Source organism: Siniperca chuatsi, linkage group LG14 (assembly GCF_020085105.1).
Source record: "Siniperca chuatsi isolate FFG_IHB_CAS linkage group LG14, ASM2008510v1, whole genome shotgun sequence".
NCBI lineage: Eukaryota > Metazoa > Chordata > Actinopteri > Centrarchiformes > Sinipercidae > Siniperca > Siniperca chuatsi.
The window spans coordinates 14,358,976-14,386,050 of NC_058055.1; the positions used below are offsets into that span (position 1 = coordinate 14,358,976).

General features: G+C 38.6%; 1 protein-coding gene across 9 annotated transcripts in view; it reads right to left on the reverse strand.

The window, feature by feature from the left end:
- grik1a (glutamate receptor, ionotropic, kainate 1a) overlaps positions 1 to 27,075 on the reverse strand; it is a 34,306-nt gene that overhangs the window by 3,219 nt on the left and 4,012 nt on the right. For 4 of the 9 annotated variants that reach the window (XM_044223393.1, XM_044223392.1, XM_044223400.1 and 1 more), the window contains exons 2-16: positions 20,831 to 20,998; positions 19,886 to 20,143; positions 18,358 to 18,539; positions 17,429 to 17,482; positions 16,977 to 17,147; positions 16,455 to 16,598; positions 14,463 to 14,570; positions 14,149 to 14,193; positions 10,286 to 10,399; positions 9,560 to 9,763; positions 7,635 to 7,858; positions 6,826 to 6,944; positions 5,344 to 5,561; positions 4,037 to 4,262; positions 649 to 899 (exon numbers count right to left, since the gene is read on the reverse strand). In XM_044223393.1, coding sequence (XP_044079328.1) covers positions 649 to 899; positions 4,037 to 4,262; positions 5,344 to 5,561; positions 6,826 to 6,944; positions 7,635 to 7,858; positions 9,560 to 9,763; positions 10,286 to 10,399; positions 14,149 to 14,193; positions 14,463 to 14,570; positions 16,455 to 16,598; positions 16,977 to 17,147; positions 17,429 to 17,482; positions 18,358 to 18,539; positions 19,886 to 20,143; positions 20,831 to 20,998 — 2,486 coding nt within the window. Of the gene's footprint in view, positions 1 to 617; positions 900 to 3,394; positions 3,482 to 4,036; positions 4,263 to 5,343; positions 5,562 to 6,825; positions 6,945 to 7,634; positions 7,859 to 9,559; positions 9,764 to 10,285; positions 10,400 to 14,148; positions 14,194 to 14,462; positions 14,571 to 16,454; positions 16,599 to 16,976; positions 17,148 to 17,428; positions 17,483 to 18,357; positions 18,540 to 19,885; positions 20,144 to 20,830; positions 20,999 to 27,075 lie in introns of all 9 variants that reach the window. The other 5 variants (XM_044223397.1, XM_044223396.1, XM_044223398.1 and 2 more) reach the window with 3 other exon arrangements.

Below are 27,075 nucleotides of genomic sequence, written 5' to 3' on the forward strand. Positions count from 1 at the left end.
AAATAGTAATTTTCATTTTACATTTTGTGCATGACTAACATACAGAGAAGACATCACCAAAAAGAGGAACCAAAGCATGTAAATTCAGACATAATCCAGTACTGACGACATGAATCATGTATGACATATTTTGGGCATATGAGAAAGAATTAAGTTACATGACCAATAGTGAGTGAACAGTTGAGTTGTCATTTGGAGCTGCCAACTCACCACTTCTTTACTATATTCAACATACTGTTTACTCTGTAGGACTGTCAGACACTGATAAGTCAAAAATCCATCTAGTGACTTTCTTGTTGCAGCAAGAAGCAGCAAGTACAAATATGATATTGAGTAAATTAATTTTGATCAAGCAAACAACATCTAACAAGCACTTGTGTAGTTAGAAAATATTAATTAGTAACTAACAAAGAAAAACTAAAAACATTGCTTGTCTTCAGTCTCTGAAAATATGTGTGAGAATACAATTGCATAAATATTTTGTGATTTTAAGCCACCAATTAATTAAACCACGTCCTTTCTTTACTTTTATTTAAAACAAAGATCTCATTACAAACGTCTGTTGCCTCAGAGCAGAATGCAGCCTTTAATCCTGTCATTTGTCATAATCACTCAGCAGAAGTACAGCAGTTCCCCGCCCTCACTCACCTCCTCTATGTCGGCATTCCTGCGGGCCTTGTAGATGAACTCTCCGATAGCCACGAACACAGAGAGAACCAGACCAGCAGCCAGGACGATGAAGATACCGCCGATGTTTTCCACGCCCAGAGCATTGGCTTCCTTGTTGTCCTCCTCTGGACAGCCATTGCCTCTCCACCACTTCTCCTTCATCATGTGCAGCTTTCCTTCCTCCTGCAGCTGAAGGATGGCAATGGTCACTTTATCCCTGTATGGAGAACCTGGCGAGGGAGAAGGCAAATAGAGAGACATTATGTACTGACAGAGCAATTACATGCTATTACTTTTTTGTCATTCTTTATTGATAAATACCTTTAAATGCCCCATTAATAAAATAAGGCATGGCAGCCCTGCTGATGCACCCCTGTGTTCACAGTGTTTACAGTGTTTTAGTGAGCCATAAGCATTTTTTACTGTGAAATTTAAGTCTTTGCTACAAGAACAGAATTAACTGTATGTGACAGGAAACATGACTCTACATGTATCCTGAGGATATAAAACTCCAATTTGCATTTGTAATGTTTATTGTTATTTAAAATGCATTTCGAGTAACACTATAGAGCTAGGTTTTCATATACACATACATTTGAACTCTTCTTTTATCAGTATTAAGAATATATTTCTGTCATCACTATTGCCTGTTACTTTCTGCATTTGGCCTCTACACTACATCTTTGAAGCTTTACATAAGACATCTACTGCTCCGTCCTGAAAGAGGGATCCCTCCTCTATTGTTCTTCCTGAGGTTTCTTCATTCTTTCCAATTAAACACTTTTTGGGAAGTTTTTCCTGGGACTAAAGACTCTGGATGAGAAGAAAAGAGCCTCCAGGAAGGGTAGGGAGGAGATGAAGCAGATAGAGATACATCTGATAGAGAAGGCTGCTACAGGAAGAAGGAGAGGAAACTACAGCAGAACAACACAAGGGAGGTGCGGAGTGGGACGAGAACCATCACCTACCAGAAACAGACCAGAGGTGACTGCAAGAGAAGTTGAAGGAATTAAACCACTTTTAATAGGTTTGACAAGACGGCTTCTGCCCACGCACCCTCCACTATCTGCCAATGATCTCCAATAGACTCAGTTGTCAGCTCAGCTCAGCTCAGCCCAAGCACAGCCGTATCTGCCCTGAGGGCATCAGCCTAAAGGTGCTAAAGTGATGTGCCACTCAGCTGTGTTTAGCTCTTAAGCATGTCTTTAACCTAAACCTGAACCTGTACAGAGTCCCTGTGCTGTAGAAAACATCCTTTCAAAAACACCAAACAACTACAAAAGTCATGAAGTAATTGGACGGACTGGTCCTAACACACCTCCGATCTCTAGTAAAGCCATCACTGGACCCCCTGCAGTTTTCCTTCCATTTTCCTGCTTTGCATGTTTTTAGATTTTTCAGGCAGATGCTCCTCTTAGTGTCTTAGTCTCAGCCACAGTATGTATTTGTCACCTTGCTTATGTATTCTTCTTGTACACCCTTTACATATCTGCCTTTAGATCAAGCTTGCTAATTCTTGTAGCTTGTACCAGCAGGGAAAAGAGGCTGACTGCAGACAAATGATGTGGCCTGAATCACCTGCAACTCAACATTAAAATGGACTTGAACAACAACTCCACTGCCCTCTACGAGAGAGGTCAGTGTCAACTTTGCTTTCTGAGGAGGATCTGGTCATTTGCAGTACTATGCTGCAGGTATACTCCCATTCTGTGGTGTCCATCATTATATCCTACACAGCAGTGTTCAGTGGCAGCAGGGTGAGAGCAGCCGACAACCCTGGAATCTACAAGCTCATCAGGAAGGTTGGTTTGGTAGCATGAGGGGAACTTGAGTCTCTGGTGGAGGTGTGTCAAATTACAGAGGATCATTGGCAATGCCTCTCACCCCCGACATGCCGTCCTCACGTGATGCCTGAATCCTACAGGAAGTCCTTTGTTTCTGTGGCCATTAAACTGTACAACTCCTTCTCCTGCTGCAGGAAGGAGAGCCTTGCAACCTTTGAACTTTGGCTTTTGTTTAACATTACATTTTCCTAGTATATAATTGTATTCATAATTGCACTTCTTACACTCTTTGGAATTGCTGCACCTTCCTCTAGTGTATAATGCATGAGTAAGCCTCTGTACAACTATTTCCTTTAGGAAAAATATTAATTGATGATTCCATATCTTACCTGAGAATAAAGTTGACAAAATAGGTAATAATTGCTATGTAATAATATAGAGTATATAATATATATATATATATATATATATATATATATATATATATATATATATATATATATATATATATATATATATATATATATATACTTGTCATAGATACTGACAGCCAGCGAACATCTCAAGGTCCACCGTCATTATTTCCATTGCCGTGCCTAAACATTTAAATGTATGCCCTGTACTAGGCATGGATGTGTGTAACTTATGTAGTTGTGGAGAATGCTCTTGGCGAAGACGGGTTGTGCTCAAAAAACTACACCAGTTTGGAAAAACATTTAACTACAGTGAGTCAGGAGGAGAATAGTTTGAGGTAAATAAATGACAACAAAATAAAAGACTAAAAAAACATTTAGAGAGGAAAAGAGGAAACACAAGAGCGACACAATGTGTTAAGCACTGTTTAAGTAAACATCCAACAGTACCAACTGCAAACACAGTCCAGTGGGTTGACTTGCATCCAGTTTAAGTTCTCAATCCAACAAACTGGCCTGAAACCTTACATCTGAACATTTGCACTGAACAGCTGGCAGAGCTTTTTGATGGATGTGCATTTGCATGTTGAGGATAGCAGCTCTGCACTTGAACTCCTGAAGAATGAAAAGACAAATTCCAAATAAATTGAAGTTTGTATCCACAGTACAAAGCCTCTATTTACAGAAGTTCTATTAAAATTCTATTCTATTGCCAGAATGTTCAGAAGGCCGTCAGTGCATTTTAATATTCTCAGAAGAGTTTGTATGAACGTGACTTGTGCAGTATATACTAGACTTGTTTTCACTAATTTAGAGGCTTAATCTACCACAGAGAACAAGCAATGAATGCTAGAAAGTTCAAACAATCATAAAAGAGTCTCACTTTGTTGAAGTTTGAACTTTGTTTGAAGGACCACTCCAAACTTTTCTCTCAAAGTACAATGTCAATAACTGTTTGCAACAAATTTTGGTCTCATTATTAATATATATGGAGAATTTTTAACCTGATTGCTCCATTTCAGTGACAAGACACTAAAAAGTGATATGTATGAGTGCATGTTTTCTTGGTCGACAGTTTTTTGGGGCTTTTCATTCTTCACTAATTGACAAAGATCGTGGTGAGGAGTAAACCTAGAGACATTATGTCCACATCTGTCTCACTCTTCTTACCGATAGGTGTTCCCACTCCATAGCCCTTGGAGTCTATGAGACCTCCGATCTGCGTGAGGTTGCAGTTTCTCTGGCTGATGTACTCGATGCTGGTGGACTCCATCAGCATGGCGTAGTCTGTCGTCAGGACCCGTGTGATGCCTTCCCTGTTGTTCTTAACCAACGCTGTGTTCTTCCGGCTGCTCATAAACGCCCACATCTTCTCATAGGTGGAGATCTTTGATTTCTGCCACAGGAGCCAAACAGGCAAAAGTTGGTAAGAAGTGTTATGCATTTGTACTGTGTGTGTAAATATAGCCTATGTGTGTTTGTGGCTGCACATATACACACCATACATATACTATATTTTAGATACTATCATAAACACATTAGTTTAACATCAGGATGTGTGGGACTCTATCTATCTTTGAGTGTGTGTATTAGTGTATATGTGTGTGCTTCTCCTTGCTCAGTCAGAGAAAATAGGACAGCTGTGTTCTTAATCTCCTCCAGCTGATTCAATTTGTTCGAGCCATCAACACAGCCTGCTTCTTCCTATCCAGGCAGCCGTAATCACTGGCTGCAATCTGGGGGGATAAAGCCCTGCATGGATCACCCCTGCTGAGCCACCAGGATTCAAGGAGAGTGGGTGGCAGTGGGGGAAGGAAGTGACAGCCCTGCCTGAGGACATCGGTACAGTGATATATTATATATAATACGAACTAAAAAGCCAATATATGTTCAACTTCAGCACAGACACACCAAAACACAAACACAAGTAGTCTTAATACGCATCTCCTCCACTTCCCATCATATACTCACCTCTTGATGCATCTACATTGCCTTTCATTAAAGTACATGCAAGTCTTTTTCTCTGCCTCTGTCTTTAGATTATTTTCTTTTTCATGGGATGTTTGGCAAAGATACAGGATGATAGGGGGAGCAGCTGAGGGAACCCTAATAACCCTGATTTTATGGAAGTGAAGGTACTGTACCACAGCCACAGTTAAAAACCAAGATGACTCAAAATAGAGAGCCATAGGGCTAACTGCTTTTTGTTCTTGGCTTTACTAAAAGAAAAAATATTTTATTGAAGAAAGGAATATTCAAATTAAGGATTTTATGTATTTAATATGGGAAATTATACTATACAATATAGATGACGGCCTCTGCTGCAATACTTAAATTCACCAATGTGCACAACATAACTTGATAAGATATACAACTTGACATTAACTATAACTTCTGCATTGTAATTCCAACTATTACTTTTTATGCTGTGACCTTAATAAAGTTATAAGCTCATTTAGAGCCTACACTAGCTGTACCTTGAAGAAGGTCATGGTGGATCCATCCCTCACAGCCCCATATTCAATCCTTGTCTGCTTCGCCAGGTCGTCTGCTGAGTCAATGGGCGCATCCATTCGTTCCACAGTGAGGAAGGCAGCCAAGTTGGCCGTGTAGGAGGAAATGATGATTAAGGTGAAGAACCACCAGATACCCCCAACTATACGAGTGGACAGAGCCTTAGGCATAAGCTCAGAGCCTGGAAGCATAGTGACAGGGGACAAAAGGTTAAAAAATAGCTTAAGAAGCTAACATCAGTATGTTACAATTAGTACGGTACAACTAGAATGGTAAGTGCAGTTTGTGTGTGTAGTATGTGTAGATGCTCTAAAAAACCAAAAAAAAAACCTATCAATTTTCATGTAAAGCAAAGTCAAGTACCCCGGTCCACCTGGGGTTATCTTAATTGCTGGACTAACACCAGAGCTCCAATTGGATTTTCACCTCAGCCCTAAATTATAAATTGTGCACCTCTTCATACAGCATGTTTTTTTTCTCCTTTCTGCTCTACTTGTCTGATCTACAACACAGAGCTGCAAAAAAATGGATCAGTGTGAAAAAGCAAAAATAATAGAACAAAAAAAGTACAAATTAGAAGAACCAAATGTGACAGACAAAAGAAAGCTGAATATGAAGAAAATGAGGGAATATATCATGCCAAAAATGTAATCACAACATGGAACTGAAAAAAGCGGAATGAGCACTATTCTTTATCTTTTCGTCCCTGTGCAGAGAAAAGAAGCACTAAAAAAGGTGAATGAAATTGAGGAATACAATTATCACATTTAATGTGCCAGGGTTGGGAACATTTGTGCCTATCTTTTGCCTCTTTTACCTTTTTCACTTGGAGGCTACATGGAAAGGGTATTCACAGAAAAAAAGGAGGCGATATTGATGTTTTGAATTAAACAGCTTAGAGCAGAGTTTACAATGTCAGTACAGTCTTTACTGCTGTACAAGGAGACAGCTCTACCGTGAGGCCCGGTGGCCTTTGCAGCCTTTGCTATTAGTAACCCTTTAAACCTGCAATAACTGTCAATGTTGTTTTTTCAAAGCAAGACTACATGTTTATTATTGTAACCATGATAATGAAGGTCCCCTACCCTTAACAAAGTAGTCATTTTAACCCAAACAACAATGTTTCCTTTAACGTGACCAAGTTGTTTTGTGCCTAAACCTAACCAAACCTTAACCATAGCGTTCTCACATCATAAAACTGAGTATTTTTCAACAGTGATTTGTAACGTTTTGGAAGGCACAGACAAAGGATGCCGTCCTGCCGATAATGGCGTTAGATCAGAAAACACTTTTAGTGTCGTTCTACAGCACATGGAAAAATTAAGTATTTTGTTGTTTAATTTGGAGGACTTTTTGGAGCAACCTCTTTCACATACAAGTAGTCATTTGATCCATTGTTAACATAAATATATTAATTATAATCACTTTAACTATGACCTAAATACCTTGTCGCATGAGAGCTCCAACACCAAACCAGAAACTGTTGAGTAAAGTGAAATTGTTCTGTATGAGAGTTGAGGACGGGTTGCATGGATGTGGGTTGTACCACTCGTATGGAGTAAACCTGAAAGACAATAAAAAAACAGAAAGAAAAACAGATGAAAAATTCCAATATCAGAAGGAAAGATGTAAAATCTCAAGAAGCAAATGTACTGTAGCTAATCTTGAAGCATGGAGACACACTCCACTTCATCAGTGCAGGCTTCCAGTTCTTCTCCAGTGCAATCTACCCTTCACATTGATTTGCATTTTGATTTTAACAACAAATATACTGTATACCTTAGTTGCGGGTTGCTAAGTGCAACCTGCAGGCAGGGGTTTTGACACACTACCTGAGAGGGAGGTGAAGAGCGAGCTCACAATTACTCCCGGCTACTTCACAACCACAAAGGAAGCCAATCTGGCAGCTAAAAGCATATTTTTGGTTATTTCAGAATAACTGTAATTTGCTGAAATACAGTCATGCCAATTATTGCAGACTATTTGTGATTCTTGTCGTGAGAATTTGATACATCAAGCAAGATTCTGTGTATTCTTTTAAAATGCTCAGTGCTGGCACCCTCTCACAGCTTTCCTGTCCTTTGCACTTTCAAATTATTAACAAAAGAGGTTGTGGCAAAGCTGAACCTGGCTGTGGACAGTTCAGTAAGCAGTTACAATCTATATGTCCTGCAGTATACCCTCAGCAACCCTTATATTTTTCCATCCCATCATACACCATCACATTATCAGAAGCATCAATCCATCCTCTTACCTGGCAATCACAAAGAGCACACAGCTAACTCCTGTGCAGGCTAGCAGCACATACATCCAGATGTCCGGAGACAGGGGATTAAGGAAGGAGAACACACCCGGATTGGTGCCGTTAGGTTTGCGGTACAGGATGCTGATACCTAAGGTCATGAAGGGCTTGGAGAAGTCGATGACTTTCTCTCTAACATAGGTGATGGTCAAGGGAGCCACAGCAAGGTCTGCAACCTTGAAAAGCCAGAAGACGAAGTAAGATACTACAGGTAAAACGGGCACTGCTCAAGGTTACGTGTGGCTTCTTCCAGTATTTGTTCAGTTTCTGTCAATCTAATAACAACATACAAATGTCCATGTATCAATATGCCAACAACGTAAAAACCTTAATGAAGTTTTGTGTTCTTCTCTGCTGGAGAAGAAACTGTTATATTGAATTAATGAGTAATACAGAACAATATAGCAATGAATGAATTCTACTCTTGCATATAAATAGCACTTGAATTCTTTCACAGGACTTTTGACACTGATTGGTTGAAAGTAGTCTCACCACTCTTATGGAAACAACCTGTAATTTTCCTCCACTAATCTCTTGTAGCTTTTTTTTATTTTATTTTTTTTTGTTCTTTTCAAGATTGAATCTTGAATCTTGAAAAAAAAAAGCTACAAGAGATGAATGGAGGAAAATTACAGATTGTTTCCCTAAGAGTGATGATAGAATATGAGCGCAACAGGCTACTTTCAACAAATCAGTGTCAAAAGTCCTTCAAAAGAATTCCAGTGCCATTTATATGTAAGAGCAGAATTCATTCATAATTCATAACTATGGTTAACCTGTTTAACCATCAAAATTCATTGCTTATATAGCCAGAGGGGGCACCTGGTCCTAACATAGTAAGGCCATTGATTATACTGTACTTCCCATTGAGATTATCAAAGGAATGTGATTCTGGTTGGTAAACACATCATCCTGCAAACAGGCTTTGTAACCATCTGTTAACTTAACTGCAGACTAATATGTCAATTCAATGTGAAAGCAGAATTTATATCCACATTATGACCCGATAGGTGACTCTATTTTTCAGGGTGGACCTTTAACTCATTTTTGATACAGTACCCCTTGGTCTGGAACAGTTTAGCCATGAAGAAAAGTGGCAGAAAGTAACTAAGTCCATTACACAAGTACTGTACATATGTACAGTTCTGAGGTACGTGTACTCAACTTGAGCATTTCCATTTTATGCTACTTTATGCTTCTACGGATTAAGATTTTACATTATAAAAACATATGATGATCTTATAAAATACAGTGCATTGTTAAAGATTAAACCAATGGTGCTGTGGCTTAGTGGTAGAGCGTCCACCAATCGGAAGGTCGGCGGTTTGATCCCGGCTTCCCCCACATGTCGAAGTGTCCTTGGGCAAGACACTGACACACCCAAATTGCTCCCAAGGGCTGTGCCTTCGATATGTTACTTTGATGAGCAGTTCTGCCATCAAATGAATGTGTGTGAATGGGGTGAATGAGATGTGTATTTGAAGCACTTTGAGTAGTCAGAAAGACTAGAAAGGCGCTATATAAGTACAGTCCATTTACCATATAAAATCACATATCAGGTACATGGGACATTTATGGGTGCTTTTAGTTTTGATACTTTAAGTACAGCTGATAATACTTCTGTACTTTTATTTTAGTAGGATTTTAAATGCTGGATTTTTTTGAGTATTTTTACATTGTGGTATTGGTATTTTTATTTGAAAAGATCTGAATACTTCCTCTACCACTGGAAATAAGTTATTATGGTGGCCACATTCATGAAACCATAAAGCTAGGGTTATGCCCACATGTCACTCATTAACCCAATGAGTTAAGTTCACAGCTAACTAATATACCTGTGAACAGGAACCCCTGTAGTGTGACTGCTGTTAACTCACGTGGTCAATCAGCTCCCGGACCATCCCGTTCCACTCTCCCTTGTCATTCTGGGCTCCGTATTTCCCATCAGCCACCAGTCTGACTTCGTATGTAAAACCCAAGATGTTGGAGAGCTCTTTCAAAAGGTCCAGGCAGTAACCCTCAAAACGATCATTCCCAACCAGCTCCTTGTCTGACTTTTTATGCATCACATATGGATTTTCCTGTATGACAAAAGAAAACACTGTATTTCAGTTTTCAAGATTCTGAATTGTTTCTACGCTATCTAATATCTAATTATCTAATTATAATAATTATCTAACTATCTAATTACTAAGTTAAAGGCAGCTGGATTTGGAGTTTTAATCTTGAAGATGCTTCACCACATTATCAGTTAATAGAGCTGATGACCCTCGGATGAGAGGCAAACATCTAAACAGCAAATCCAGTTGTGCTTGAATTAGTATGTCTGAATATTCTATGACTTTGATGACTAAGAATCTACTTAAATATATTTTCTTCTATGCCACGTCTTTTCTGTGTATGGCCTGTGTACAGAATTAGACAAAAACTGTGAAAATACAATTCAAATTATTCAGTTCAGATTTTCCTCCACCACTCCAACCGTATACCCTCTCCCCTCTCATTCTATTTTCCTCTGTCGCCCCCCTATCTGCACTCTACGCATCCCATATGCACTCCCCTCCTTCTCCCTATGCTGTCCTCTGTTTAGCCTTCCTCCTCACCAGTATCGTGGTGACAATAAGAGTCCTGTTAGCCAAAGAGTCTGTCACATTGTTATTCTTGTCTCGGTTGGACTCCGTCAGGTTCATTCCCCTGTACGAGTTCCACACAGCAATCTGGAAAGGCAAAAAAAAACCCTGCTTTAGATTTATTGAACCACATTTCCTGCTTTGATCAGAATCACAAGATACATTTGACACCTATGAAAGACAACATTGCAGTGTATAGATGCTTACTTCTGTCAAAGCTTTGAATAAGGCTGTATTTGTATCATTAATGAGCAGTGACACTTGCTGTTAAAGGAAAGAAGCTGATTGATTATTTTTAATATCTCTGACACCAAATATAAAGAGCCTGATTTAGTCTCTAAGTCTCAACAGGAAACTTGAAACTGCTCTGATACACTGCATATTAATCGTATTTTCTGATTCGCCGAACAGAAAAATGAAAAAGAAGTACAAAGGTTAAAAGACCTGACACTTCTGGCTCATTTTCAACCTTCTGCTCCATTCACTATTCTACAACATTTCCCTTTGCTCAGCTTTGCTCTGATGATTCTGGGCAAAGTGCCGAAAACTTAATTTTATGTACAGTGAATATGAAAATGAAGAAGTAATTTGTTCCAAACGGAAATGCTGATGGTGTGCATTAGGTAAAAGTTTACAGTTATTCTGGAGCAAACCAATATCATTCCTGTTGTGTGCAGCGGTTCATCTGACTCTCAGGTATTGAACATATTGTGCAGCCTGAACAACAGAGCTGTTTTTCATAACAAATGTGAAGACAACAATTTCTTTATGATGAATTATTGCTTTGCATTGGCATGGGAATCTGTTAGCATTTATATTTCGTTCAGTTTGAATCTGAAATTAATCTTACTGATAGCAGAAAGAAGTCCAATTTTGAATGCTGTGCACTGAAAATTTAAAATAATACATATATATCAAAAATAGTAGACACATATTAATTACAATAAATGTTAGATACTTTTGTGCATATTATTGCTTGAATATATAGCTGAAACAATAAGTTGTTTCACCGGCAACTATTTCAATAATCAGTTAATTGATTTAGTCATTTTTAAAGCACAGATTCCAGTTGTTGATTTCTTGCTTATGTGATAATAAACTATATATCTTTAGGATTTCGACAACGCAAGACCTCTGATGACATTACAGGAAACCAGTAATTCATTATTTTGTTTATTTCCCTTACATTTTATGGATCAAATGATTAATCAATTAATTGAGAAAATAACTTAATTAAGTAACTGATAATGAAAAATACTCGTTAGTTGCAGAAATAATTGAACATGATGGTGAGGAATTGGAAATCACACCAGCAGGGACAGTATGAATGAAGAAGGGCAGGGTCAGACAGGGTCAGGGGGATAGAGGACGACATGGTGTTTGCCCTCCATACTGTCACAGTAACTGTGAATGAGAGGGTCCGGCTCATCGGAGCAGGCGGTATAATCCAGACAGTTATCAGATTAGAACAGGCGTCTGGCAGCTGGATTTTGACCCTTTCAAATCCCCTCACTGGTTAAGAGCAGAGCAAAGGTCAAGGGGGGTTCATGACAGTGATGCAATAAAGTTAAGTGCATTAAGCTTCATTGTAAATAAGAAATAAAGCGAGTGATGGAGACAAGCTTTGCACGTTTTGCTATTCAGTCTGTGAACAAAAAGTAATGAATTTGGGTATTTTTAGACAGAAACAATGGCCCGTACCTTCATTCACCACATAAGAGGATAAGTAGCAGTGAACGCCGCAGTACCTCTTAAAATGAGCTCTACAGAAGGTCCAGTCTTATTTTTCACAATTTATTTTTCAGAAAAGGGCTGTGTGGGATTACCTATTGGAAAAGATAACATGCTCTTCACTCCACATCACGTTCTATTGTATTCTCTTCACCCAGTCAGACAGACAGAAAATGTGCTCACTTATAACCTTGGTAAAAGCACTCTATATCTCCACCATGGCACTTTCGCAAAGGGTCCACTCTGTCCAGGAGTCCATAAATCTGTCTTATCTCTGGACACTGCAGATGAAGAACACAGTGAATGAGGTTGGATTTAATTAATTGTATTGTCCTCAATCTCAAAGATAAATGGGCAGAGTGAGAACAATATTTTTTGGAAGTGTGGAGTGTATTTTGCTCTCAGATTGCGCAGTTATCTAGTGGTTATAAGTTGTATGTTGTAGAACAGTGTTATTTTGGGAAATATCATCCTTTATGAAATATCAACTGCATGATTAGTCAATTTGAAGTTTAAGTAATAAAGTAATCTGACCAAGCCAATGAAATCAATGCTAAAATATAGCCTAGGATGACGCACAGCATACAGTCATAATCTTTTAAACCCCAAGTCATGGATTTACTGTGTATAGCCTTGCAAAATTTATCGTGCGTACCAGAGAAGCTTCCAACAACAAAGTGTGCTATAAAAACTGACAGGAATTCCCTCTCATACGCTGGAAGTAAAATGTTATCTATGAATCCTAAAGCTCATCTCCATCCAGAACCAAATCAGACTGGAAAACCGTTACCAGAGAGCAGGAGACACACTAAGCCAGGACAAGAAATCTGAGAGGGAAAAAAAAAACGTTATTTCCAGATAGTCAACAACTTTAAGAGAAAATACTTTATTTCCCAGGAGACTTTCACTTTGTTTAGTCCCATCATCCTCTTCAGAGTGTATTTAACACTCCAGTGCCCAAGAACTAACACGACTGCAACGGACAGATAATTCATTTTTCATGACCATAAAGTCAAGCGTTTTATGTGATGTGCTTACCATGTTGTGGTATTTCCTCTGAGGGGAAGCTTTTGAGGGCTAAATGTACTGAATGGAATTAAAATTACACTATAAATCACAGCTTCTGCACCTTGACAGCTGCTGCCTGCCTACATACCAGTCTGTCTAATAAGTGAGACAGAAGGAGAGGAAGAACTTTGCCAACTTCTGACAGTAAACTATGTATTTGAGGGGATGAATTAATTCAACATTCGTTCTATCATTCATCAAATTGGGTTCAAGTTGATAAGCAGAGGTATAAAGCAAAGACTATTTAATTTGCACTTTAGTGTTTATTGTGTATTCTGTGAGACTAGATTAAGAGGTGTAAATTATAAGAACAGAGCTAATGATGGTAGAAATTTGCTCTTAAAATTTAACTTAATTTGACATAGAAAGAATGATTTGATAAAAACAAGGTTGATCTGATGCTCATCTTTAACAATGGCATTGGAGTGAGCATTTAACTTGTGCACTGGCCCACGTGTCAACCAAAGGCCAAGAAAGGAAATCTGCTACTTTTGCAGTAAATCTTGATAACTGATTTAAGCTGTCATCTCTTCTGCTAACTGGATTCCTCTTGGCTGCAATTAAATACTGCAAGCCTGTACAATTTCCATGAAAGTATGAAGGCAGTCTAACAGTGAAGCACATTATGAGAAGTTGACAGACCAGTCTCTACAAAAGTAGAGGATTGGTAGGATAAATTCACTTATTTCTTTCTTATTACTCATAGCCACCAGCTGTGGAAACTGAAATCCATTACATTATGTGAAATTGCAGGACTTACTTCTTACTTCTAATGAGGTATTGTCATGTCTACTGAAACAAAGAAATATAATATTTTTTCTACCACTGCTGACAGAAGTGTCAGAGCAATGCCTGGACCCAAACACGTGGAAAACTGAAATGTCAAATACATGGCATTGCTGTACACAAAATCAGTGAAGAGAAACAAGGTTGACAAGGCAAGGAGCAGGGAGGTGCATGGCATACAGAGTGAGAAAAGAGGGGAGAAAGGGAAGCGAACAACAAAGGCTTGGACCAAACATGGCAGTGGCACAAACCTTGATCCACCTTTTGGTAAGGCGACTTCCGCCCTCCACAACACCCTTTTGAAAATGTGAAGAGGGCAAGATGAAGCACAGACAGTGTGGAAAGAAATAATCAGTTGTTGCAGCATTCTTGATATTCATGACTGGATGAATCTGAACCAAATAATAAATGTGTGGATTGATTATAGGAAACAAAATCTCTACAGTACCCCTCTCTCTTACATACACACACACACACACACACACACACCTTAATGGAATGAATCAGCCAGCGTGGAAGCAGCATGAGAGAGGTGTAATTGGCTGTTCCAGGCCTCTGTGCTCACCCTGGCAGTGCCGTCCTCTTTGAGGCTGATGATGTCCAAATCAAAGTCTCTCCTCAGGCCATCCGTCTTATTAAGAACAATGTGCCCTGTCAGTCCATCCCACTGTGCCTACGGAGAAGAGATGCACAGGGAGAGAGAAGTGGGAAATAGTCTCAAATGCCGTCTGAGTTCAGTGTATGTGCGTAGCCTCATTGAAGCTCTGGAGCAGACTCCCAGGAGTAGGGAAGGGGATCGAGGCAGCGGGAAGAAGTCAGTGTTGACAGATGTGATTTATGCATGTTAACACCTTAACATGCATAAATACATAATGATACATAATACATAAACGCACCTTGTACACAGTAATTACTAGTTTTTCCCTGTGATCAGTTAATTTTTTTTAATCTGTGCATTACAGTATATACAGTACAGGTCATCTACATCTCTACATACAATATATTTTACAAGCTGTAGTGGTAGTGTTTTTTATAACACATGGCTACACACCTAAATGGCTTCTCTAATTATGCCTGGCTCTTAATTTCAGAACAATCACATTATTTTATGTGATTTAATTTTACATTTTCCTCTGTTGTTTCATGTAATACATATCAACATTTTCATTTTTTTACTTATTGTATGCTGCATATATTTGATATTTTTGGATAATATCTTACACCTTACACATACATAAATCAAAAACTGATTCTAGGGATCCAAAGGAGGTATACCTGCACATATACTTAAAACATGAGTAGTGCCACCGCCACCTTATCCTAATTCGTAATGTTGAGTGTGAAGTGAAATGTATGTATCACTGCAAGCCAGATTTCCCCTTTGGAATAAGAAAGTCTTGAACCTGAACAAGTTGAATTTGTTAAAATGGTAAAACTGAGGCTATCATACAGTCACAGACATAGCACAGAAAACATCAAGTTTTATTTCTCATGTGAAAATTGAGAAAATAACAGATCTTTTCACTGTCTCTCTCAATTCTGGACAACTAGAAGGAAGTTCCTCATGACAGGAAATTCACAAGTCTTCCAGCATCATTTTCTTCTCCAGTGAAGAAATGTTTTCTTGCACTAAGCACATTATGAACTTGAATAAAGAATAGAAATCAAAATAGGCTTTAAAACGATCAGCAAAAAACACAATTTGAATCTGAGAAACATCTTCGTGCAGTTGTAGAAATCAACATTTCTGCAAGATGTCAACAATTAAAATCCAAGATATTACCCTCTTTTCTGTGTTCTGAAATGACCTGCACTGAATAACAAAAATGTGTCGACACATTTAAAATACTATTCAGTTAATTGTGTCCACAGGAACACACAGAATATTGTTTACTACAATAGCTGGAGGAGAGAGAGAACACACAGGTTATAGTGTCGAGGATTTAATTTCAGCCATTGATATGAAAGCTGTGTCCCCATATACTGCACTCTCTTGTCAGAAATGTTTTTTAATTGAGTGCTGTGTGAGACATATTACTGGTTCTTGCAATCAAAAAGGCTCTTATCTAGTGATGAATAGCACAGGAGGACAGATGATTCAAAGGATGGGCAGTAGCAAACAAAAAGAAAAGCTGAAGAGGAGAGACACTGAGCTGCAAAGAAAAAGAAAGAGAGAGAAGGGGGGGGGGTCTGGCAGGCGGCATGAAGAGGAAAATATGAGTAAGGGGATTGAATGATAATGTTCCCTCTCCATGGCAGGCAACGGTCCTCTGCTGGATTTAAGACTTAAGAGATCAAAACACTCATGTATCAAAGGCCTCATATCTGTCTGTAGGCATCCAGTCTGATAGTCGGGCCGGGGCTTTCAACTTATAAGCACATAAATACATTATAAACACAATATATTTTCATGTTGTGTACTTTCAGAACACACTGAAACACATCATCAAAAATGCATGGTGGTCAAGCTAAAAGCGACAGGAGTTTTTTAAGTCATGCTGGTGATGTAACGGGGGCTTTTAGTTCTCTGTGATTTGAGCCCTTATCTGACACTGACCTCTTTGAAGAGGTTCATGAAGCGTGGTCCGAAGCGCCAGGGTTTATGACGGTGACACTGCAGGGAGCTGACGGTCATCTGAGTGGCCCGCTGGGACGCAACAGCTACCATGAACACTGCGTCGTACATCAAGGCTGCGTCCGTCTGTGGAGGAGGCAGTTGGGGAGGGAGATGTTTTTTTATCACATACTACACTCAAAAGCCCATGTGCAGTACACAAGTAAACATCAGTTGTAAACAGCTGAATTACAGTAAGAAGCATGTCATAAAGATGAAAATGCAATAAGATAAAACTGTAATGGTTACTCCAGGAAAATTGTAATTGAAGTAAAGAGGATATAGTATAGATATAGTAACAGCTTTAACATTTGAGATATAGCTCCTACAAAGATTTACAGGTTAGCAGATATTTGCAGTTTGCAACTGTGCATGCAGCATACAAATGTGCATCACTGGCTTTCAGTAGAGCAGGTGTTTGTATTGTTAGTGCTCTGTAATGTGGAATAACAGTACGGGGCTTACAGTCATGATTCCGTCCATCAGGCCACTCTCTTGTTTGGGACCCTGCAGTCTTTCCATGGCCCACCTGTCCATTGTGGAGGCTACCCACGGGTCATCAACATTCAGCAGTCTGAAGCCTGTCATGTTGACCCCGCTGTAGCGGTATGGCTCCAAGTCTAGGGCAAACAAATCCTGCAAGAGGAGAAAGGAGATGAGGTGCAGAAGGGAAAGAAGGGTGTGTTTGTTTGTGTTTATGTGTGTGTGCGATGGAGAGAGAAAGGGCAGGATAAAGATTTAAGCTCTAGCTTAGGGTGTCGCTTTCTCAGCCTTTTACTGTGTTGATGAACCACAACAACATTTTTTTAACACTCCCAGTGAATTTACAAGGCCAGTTTAAGGCCAAGATGAGCTTGGTTTTATTCGGTCTGGTTTCTCCCATAAAACAACTTTAGTTGTACATTTTTCTAACTCACCAAAGTCGTGAAGAAGAAATGGTAGTACTCAGTCATCATTCCCATGGATGAAAGCTGTAAAATGAAAAGAAGAAATAAAGTAATGCCAGAAAATGCCAGGCCATATTGCTTATTTTGAATATGATGAGTTCTCCAGTGCTACAGTGACAGTGTCAAAGCTTCAATAACAAAGTAATTTGGCTGGCCATTTCTCCTTTGCACGGTGCATCAAATATGTTACACATTTACACATTTGGGTTTATTTCATTTCATGACATTCAGAATGGAGGGTGCCATTATACACAAATAAGAACAAAAGTAACTAATGAATTTCACTACAGCTTAGTTATAAAAAACAACTTTGTGGCTTAATAAAAGGTTAATTAAAGTTTTTCCTTTGTAACTGTTAATGATAGACAATACAGATACAGACAACATGGACGAGGAATTGAAATGTAGTTATACAAATAACGTGTGAAGTATCAGGACTACAGAAATAGATACAAGACATTTCACTGCTCAGTCCATCAGGCATGTTGGAATTGATTCACACAAAGATACTGTAGTCACAAATACGTTTGCCAGTATGTCTGTAAATTTCATAAATCATCAGCTACCATACTCCACCATCTAAGTTAAATTAGCTTTGCCCAAAACAAATCAATGTGATGGGAAATAAGTTGTGGACCATTTATAATTGACTATGATAAGGGAAGTGCTATTTCATCCTGAAGAGGCAACTCAACTTTTCTTTATCATATCCTAATGGCTGTCATTAAAATCACAATGTAAGCCTTAGTAAACAAGGTAATATGTTTTATAAGATTTTCTACAACATAAAAAGACATTGTGTTAAAAAGAATAATCGAAGGTGTTGCCCCCAAAGGGCACATAAATGTGTTGTAAAATCTGCACAACAAACTAATGAAAAGATCAATCCCTGTACAAACCTGCTTCAGGAGCTCCGCAGCCATGCGATAGGAGCAGTCAAAGAGGATAAAAAATTCCTTGTCTTTCTTCAGTTCCTTAAGTAGCGGTCGGGCATCTTGGTTACCCGGGGTCAGCTGGCGGATCTTGATCTTCAGGTTGAACTTTGCCGGAGCCTTGATCAACTCCTGCATCCGCATCAGACCTAAAAAGAAAAAAAGCAAATTAGACGTTTCATTTATCCCCTCTTAAACATTTATTATTATTCATTGTTATTCCCTCCTCTGCTGCAGGAAGGTCAGGGTAAGAGCAGAACATTCCTCCTGAAGTTCAGGGTCTTGCTCAAGGACACTTCAGCAGGACATGTGCGTGCTGTCAAGGGAACTTGGACCCCTATCCTTTAACTGAGAGATGTGATCCCTATTCACTGCATTCCCCTGCTGCCCAATTTCTTGCTTAATGTCTTACATCTTCTTCTCATATTCTTCTACTTTGTTTTTAACCACATCAGAGGCAAACAAACACACACCTGTGTTGCATAGCTGTATACATACGCCATATTTCTGTATTCTGTACATGTGTGCGCAATAGTTTGTTATTGTGCAGATGTATGTCTGCGTGACATTTGAGGAAAATACATTTTTGATCAAAAATAAAAGGAAAAAAATCATCTATAAACTATGACATTTCAACAGCCGCATTTCATATTCTCTGGGTCGTGGGCAGGGACTCTACATGGGATACAGCTGGATTCGAGGCCATCCGTGTTGTGGTTTGGCTTTGCACAGCAAGAAGTCAGAGGGCAGGAATACTGGCAGCGGTTTGATATGAGGCACTCGTGCCCTGTCACAGATTGGGTTCATTTGCACTGTGGTAGACAGTGGAATTGCATTTTGTGAGTAATTATAAACATGGCATATGAATATATTGTAAGGTCCAGAAAACACAAGACAGCACTTTTTACCTCTTCTCTTTCTCCGTTCTTCACTTCAAATGCTGTTATGGTTGATATCCAGTAATGGATTGGGAAATAAAGTCATTAGCAAAATGTGGTCTTCAGTCAGTTATTATTGTAGATAATTCAGAAAAGGAGTGATTTTTCTTTCCAAATCCTAAATTCATATTCAGGTATAGTGATGGTTGATATATCGTTATAATATTTATATCATAATATAAGACAAGATATTGTCTGGGATTTTAGTTATCAAAATATGGTGATAAAGTTAATATTGTGTTTTCCTGGTCTTAAAGGACTATATTAAGAGATGTCTGAGCTAGACTGTTCTGTTAATAAACTCTACCTCTACCGAGTTGATGTCGATATCCACATTGCTGACGTTTTTCTTCCTCAAAAATTCCTGCTATAACTTGATACTACTTGGCTTCGGCAAATTCACTTTTATGATCCAGATAAAAGGCTGACTAAATAAAGTGGGTTTACCTTCCATTATGTCCCTTTTAATGCATGGCGGAATCTAATGATATCTTGAAGTATATCTGTGAATATCTGTGAAATTACAATGGCAATCTGACAAAAACAATGGGCCCTACCCGTGCTGTCCTCATAAACCACTGTTAGCTTCCTCCATTTGAAGAAAGTGACTACGTCCAGGATGGCCCTGGCAATGGCGGTATACTCGGGATACAGATTGATGAAGAAGGTGTCTTTGTTGTCCACTGACGGGTGTTTCCAGCGGGTCTGAATGTGAGGGACTTCCAGGGCGTTGCAGATGGACTGAACAGCGCTGACCGAGGAGCTGTGAGAAGGACCGAACACAGCAACCACCCCGAGAGCCAGCTGGTCACACACTAGTGGTAAAGAACAACACAAAGTCAGATGGTTGATGATTACAGGCACATTTAAGAGTGTCTTACAATCAAATTCCATTGCAAACCAGGTTCACTTAAGAAGCTATTTCTATAATTTACAATAGCACGGTTTTAAGGGACCGTTTGGTTTGGTATAACTGAACTATGCTAGCTATATATTTCCTTCTTACCCATAATGAGACATTCCTTTTTCATGGTCACTGTTAGCTACTGTATGCTAGCAATGCTAAAAGCTTTATCCAATTCAATCAGTGAAAGAAAAATACCACTTTTCCAATGGTGAAGATTTCATATTTTGTTTAATGAATTAGAAATGTTATAAATAAATACATCCATGTTTGGAGAACTTAAAAGGTGCATTTCCCTACCTTTGAGAGATGCTATTGATCCCCTGTATCCAGTATTTAAGCTAGGCTATGCTAATCTTATTGGTTCAACATTAGCATGCTGTAAACTGCATGCAGAGATATTAAAATGGCATCAATTAATTTGTCGCACTCTGCATAAAAAGGGAAAATAGTAAAATAACCCTCAATCCAAAGTTAGTTCTCACTTTCCTTTTATTCTGGAGTTGCTTTCTATTTCAGAGCTTGCTATCCACAAAGGACACATGAATGATTTAGGTGATTATGTTGTCATCACTTACGGTACTAACAGGTAACCTACCTCTCCTGGAAGCCTCAAAGCCATCAAACAGGTTGATCCTCTGAATGTCGTAGGTGAGAGTAGTGTTGGGCATCAGGGTCTTGTTGCGGTTTATGTTATTTACTGCAAACTTGAACGCCAGCTCGTCCATACTCACTAACTCACTCTCCCGGGTCTCAAAAATACCACCTGCACATGGAGATGGAGGACAAAGACAAAGACCAAGTTGAAATCAGGAGAGAAGTTTTATTAACTACCACTACCAGTGTGCACAGACACTGTAAGTGCAGCGGTCTCTGTGATAACAGATCTTAATTTGATGGATTCTGTGTGCCTGTGTGGGTTGAGAAATTCTGCCACCTTTGGTTAAAAATGAAAGCCTTTCAAAACCCACAACACAAACTTTACAAAGCAAGACGGTCAGTCTGAAAACAACAAGGCTGTTACATTCTCACCTGTCACTAATGCATACTGAGTGTTCCTTGTAGTATCATGAATGTACTCATTTAGTATACCAGCAGCTGTAGGCTACACATACTGGATATTGAAAATTCATGATGACGGATAAATGAGTGGGACTTAAAAGCATGAAGTTTGATAAAGTCAAATAGGAACAAATAGAAGTTAATTCAACTAGAGTAAAATGAAGTGTGTTAAAAGGTAGACGGATATCAGAAATGAATAATGAATTGTGAAATGAAAAATGTTTGTAACATGGAAAATGTTTTAATTTGTGGAATATGGTAATTACATCCCCCTGTTATTACTTCTAATTCAAATCAACAAGTGGTTGTTAGACCCAGGCAAGTTCAAAACAAGGCACACACATCAAGTGCACAACTGCAAACAACTTGTACTGATGAATTTGCTTTCATTTTATCAAATACAAGAAATTTCTAACAGACAGCCTCAGTGAACTGAGTTATTTCTTGCAATAATGGCTTTATTAATGGCTATGAAGTTAGTAATGCTTAATTGATCAATTATAAGCCATTAATAAGAACACATTTTGGTTAGCCAGGTTGTAAATCCCATTGCATGGTGTATATCCTTTCTATTTAATGCAGTTATATATTAATAAACACTTGTGGTTTTCTAATTTTTCTACATCTGCAGTTAAAAATGAGTCATTAATAAGTCATTAGATAAGGTTTTATTCATTAAACTAATCAGTCAAAGGGATTTCACAAACTGGAAACCCAAAAATTATGCGAGAAAGTGTTATTAACTATTAATAAAGACTACAACTTAGTTACAACTTATAACCCCTTTGTAAAGGGCGCCTTATTAGAAAGTATCATATTATACAACTGACATCAGGTAGAACACATTACAGTAGTCAAAATGTAGTCTTCATCCCATTCACAGAAGCCAGACATGGAAAGGATACACAAAAACAGTTGTATAAGTCTACAGTAACCCAGATGAGGTCTACAACATCCATAAATATTTGTTGTACAAAACGGCACAACATTCTGCATAATCTAAAATTACACCAAATGTTCTCTGCAGCCTGACTTAATGGGGGTCATTTCAGATAGTTCTTTTTATGCAAACCAAATCTCCCAGTCATAAACAAAGCCATAAATACGTTATGTCCACAATAAAATATAATATTTGTAGTTTCAGTACCTCCAGCTTCAATATCCTACGAGCAGAGAATTAATTTGGAATTCCCACAGAAGCATGCAAACGAAGATGAATATTAAGTGCTCAAAGACAAACAATCAGAATTTTTCTGCGAGGCATAAAGCATATTTTAAACACTTTGTTTCTCAAAGTGAAGGAAAAGTCATATGGATCCACATGTAACCATTCCATTGTTCTCACTTTTGCGGTACGGGGACTCAAGGCACACACAACTCACTGCATGGACCAGCTGTCAGCAGGCTTTGACGAAACAATGCTGTTCAGACAGACTTCTGAAATCGCCCCAAAACTCCTCATCAACATCCTGTCATCCGGGTGCAGAAGATGTGAAGTGAGGACTCAAAGGCAAGATGAAATGGCAGTAGCGTAATTGCTCCCGCAGTGCGAAAGGACAGGAAATAAAAAGGCTTTAAAAGCTTCTCATGAAGGCTCAAAACGGGCTTTTGAATGATGAGTCATGTCACGTCAGTTAAAAGTCTAACATAATCATTGGACAGGTAATTGTCAGTCTTGTAGTTACATTTTGGAGGGTAGTTTCAGCTTGAAACAGCAAGTTTTTTCTCCCTCCTGTTTGCTCAGACTGAATCTAATTATAAACAATTTGGTCTATTTGTTCAGTTCTAGTAAAATGTTTCCTTTCATATTATAAAAGATTTCAATGACTTCCCCAGCTCATACTTTTTTTAAAACATATTGCAGTTTTACACTCACTCTGAAATTATGTGTCAGAACAGAGACAACAGTAGAGATGTAGAGTAGAAATCCTGGAAGTTTGCTGTGATTGTTTGGTTTGCTCAGAAGCACTACAGCAGTTGAGTGCCATTGCATTCATTTACTGTATTGTTTACTGTAAATGAAGAATGATGCAGCAAAAGAAAGTATACCCCACTTACCACACAGAAACTGGTAATATTTAAGAAAAATAGAACTTGCCATAAGAACACAACGAAGACAGAATAAGTTATAGTAATCTTGCACACCAGTGGACTCAATAGAATTCTATATAACTTTATCTGCATGCTATCATCATTTTTCTACAAGCATTACGTTATTCAAGCGCAAGTAAATAAGTGTGCATGTTGTCGAACAAACTGTACTGTAATGAAGGAATAATAATGCATATGGGATCTGAAATGTTATCCACTTATGTCATCAATCAATAGGCTGTTATGGCTCACAATACAGTAAACATGCCTTTCTGTAAAACATTTTGTTCATTTAACAAAGGAAGTACACTTATTCTCTTTCTTGCCAAGAGTCAAATGATGATGATAGATACCACTCTCGTGTCTGTACAGTAAATAAGAAGCTGGAGCCAGTACTCTGTTAGCTTAGCTTAGCACAACGACTGGAAACAGGGGGAAACAGCTAGCCTTGCTCTGTCAAAAGGTCAAATAAAATTTAAAAAATACGCTTACCAGCACCTCTTAAGCTCACTATTAACACGTTATACCATGTTTGTTTAATCTGTACAAAAACAAAATATAAAAGCGACAAATTGTGTTTTCACGGGAAATTACATACTGTAGCTATTTCTTGCCAGGCAATCACACAGTGACGACAAGGCTCCAGGAAGCCAAATTTTACAGCCGTATAGCCAGGCTCTCTTTATGCTAAACTAAGCAAATCTCTTGCTGGCTCTAGCTTCGTAGTTCAGACATTAGAGTGGTATTAATCTTCTCAGCAAGAAAGCAATTAAGCATAATTCCCCAAATGTCAAAGGATCCCTTAAAAACATTTTCGAAACACAAGCAGACCATACAAGGCAATCGAATAAAATAGTCTAAAATTTAAATCAGGAACTCTCTGACCAAAGAAAAAACAAAGAAGACTACAGATCATGTTTTACCATACCAGCTTTGCTTTTCAATACTTTGAGGTTCAATACCCAGCCCAACTGAGAACGCAGAACAAAGGGTTTACAAATCCAGTGCAAAGATTGCGTGTGTATTCACTGGGTTTACACTGCTTTTTATGAACCTGGCCCCTGGAGTGACACTGTAAGGTACTTCAGAGTTTGTGTTACTGTAACTGATCCTTTGAAGTACATTCCAGTTTCTCATTTCTACAGGTAGTGATAAAGGTCCCGGGGAGTTGTTTGAGGCATCCTGAATTATTGGGCTGTCACAGGTGGAAAATTAATTCGACCTGGTTAATTGTTGCTCACATATAACGAGACATTATAAAAATATGGGCTGCAGGGGAGAGAACATATCAAGATTTTTAATGACCTTGCACATCTTGGACACAATGTAAATTACTAAACTGATTTAATGTCTGAGTGTGTAAGTTGGCAATCATGATCAGTGGCTGACAGGTCACTCCCTCAAATTACACCAAATGACTTCATCTGTAAATCTTTGATTGGTTTTCTATGCATGCGTAAGGAATATGAATTTGTTTAGAAACACCACAGATTCTCGTGCATTCACACGCCATACACACATTGCCCACATTCAGACACAGATACAGGTACTCAGAAGATGTCCTGGTCACAAACCTTCCGTCCTTGTAAATGCAACAGCGGCCAATTAGTAATTATAATCAAGAATCATTACACCATTAACATAAAAATTCGTAATTTCTTCTGCGATTACTGTGATTACCAGGTACATACCTGTAAATGGAAGAAAACCATGGAATAAAAATGTGGACAATGGATGGATTAGAGGTTTATCTGCCTGAGCTTTGTGCCAACCTGTCACGCAGACCTGACCAGTCTCTTCAAGAACCCACCAGGGAGATAAAGATGTTTGTTTGTGTGTATGTATGTATGTGTGTGAGTGCGTGTGTGTGTCAATGGAGAATCGCACACCATCCATCTGTCACTTCACTATTTAATTACGAATAATTATGTTTAACATTAGTCATGAGTCATCCTTTCTTGCAGAGTAGCTTGAACTCTACTGTGGGTTGTGACTGATGCAGTCATAAAAAGGGCATTTTTTAAAAACAAGGTGGGTTTTTTTTTCTTTGTAAATGAATTAATGTACCTCAGAGCACTAAAAGCATTCATTCAGCTCCCAAATAATGAGGAATAATTTGCCTCAGGAACACACATCCATCTGGCCTACAAGACAGCATAAATGAGTGTTAAAAGTTCCAGAGGACCCACAGGACTCCATAAATGCATTTTAACATGCATCTGGGGTTTGCAGGTAGGAGGACGAGGTAGAGGCTGCTTAAAACACATGAGGGCAGCTCATTATAGCCAAATTGAGGATGTGCATTAGAAAATATTTTTCCATGTGCCCTAGTGGTAGTTAATGTTTGTGTAAGATCTGTGATATTTAACAGTGTTTTATGGTATTTTCTCCATCATTAGAAGGTCCATGAGAGATGGGGAAGCTGTGATACAGAAAGGAGAATAACATGTATGTATGTAACATGAAGTGAACTATCTGAAGATTCTGTATTTGTCACTTTTTGAACAAAATATTTTTTTTGGGCTGCCACTTGCGTAGAGATTACTGAGACATTTTTAATACCCTGGCACAATCTGGATACAGGTTACAGAGGGGACTTTGAAATGTTGTGTTGCTGTGTCTGATGTTGTCTCACATGGCTTTTTCATCATTAAAATGATCAGGCTGCCACAGTTCTAGGACATGCTAGATTTACACATTACTGACTGAAAATGGAATGATTAAGGTACAACAGCATGCAAGGTTTTTATTCCTAATTATTGTACCAGCATGTTCCACTGATTTTCATACTGTCAACAAGAGGGAGAGAGAGAACTAGCTTTTATGGAGAAAAAACTAAGAAAGGAATCCTTTTTTCTTCATATTGGTCTGGTCTATTGACCCCAAGATGGTGATCACCAAAAAGCATACTGTAGTCATCTTTTATTTAGCACTACATTTCAGTGGAGGGCAGTTACACATCAAACTGCCACTACCTGAGACGGAAGAAATGTGGATCTTTCTAACAGCTGTGAAAGATCACTGAGCTGGACAACGTAAGAGAGTTTTCCTTTTTGCTGACAGTGACAGAAACTACTGCCATCTGCGTCTCTCTGAAAAAAGGGATTGTCGTTCACTTTGGAGAAGTGATGTCACTACAGGCAGGAGGAAATGCATCTGGGAGGGTAAAAAAAAGGGGGGGTCTCAGGTGTCAAACTGAATGACAGACATTTCACTGGACCCTGGTCGAGAAAACACAGGGGAAACGTTTTGTTCCCGACAACAAATCAAGGGAGTCGTGCAAACGGGCAAACAAGACAAAAATGCAATCAGGGATGTCAGAAAAAGAGAAAAATAGAGATGGGGACAGACAGAAATAACTGAAAATGACTGCAAGGGCAAAAGGACTAGAAGTGGCATCTGAAAGATGTCATGTCATGTACAGAGCATACACATCATCACTGTGCACTTGAATAAATGAGAATGATGTACAAGAAGAATAAATGTGTACAAAATCTAGAGCATATAATGCTTATGGTTCACAAATCAATGGCAATCCTTATTCAGCCAACATTATAAGATAATAAGCCTCAATTGTAGCATTTTGTCAGAATCTTACCAGCTTACTATTTAATGACTTGACCCTTTTTTGCATTGCCACTAAAGGGACAGCAAAATTATTAGCTGTAATTTGCCATTTTTTCACACTGG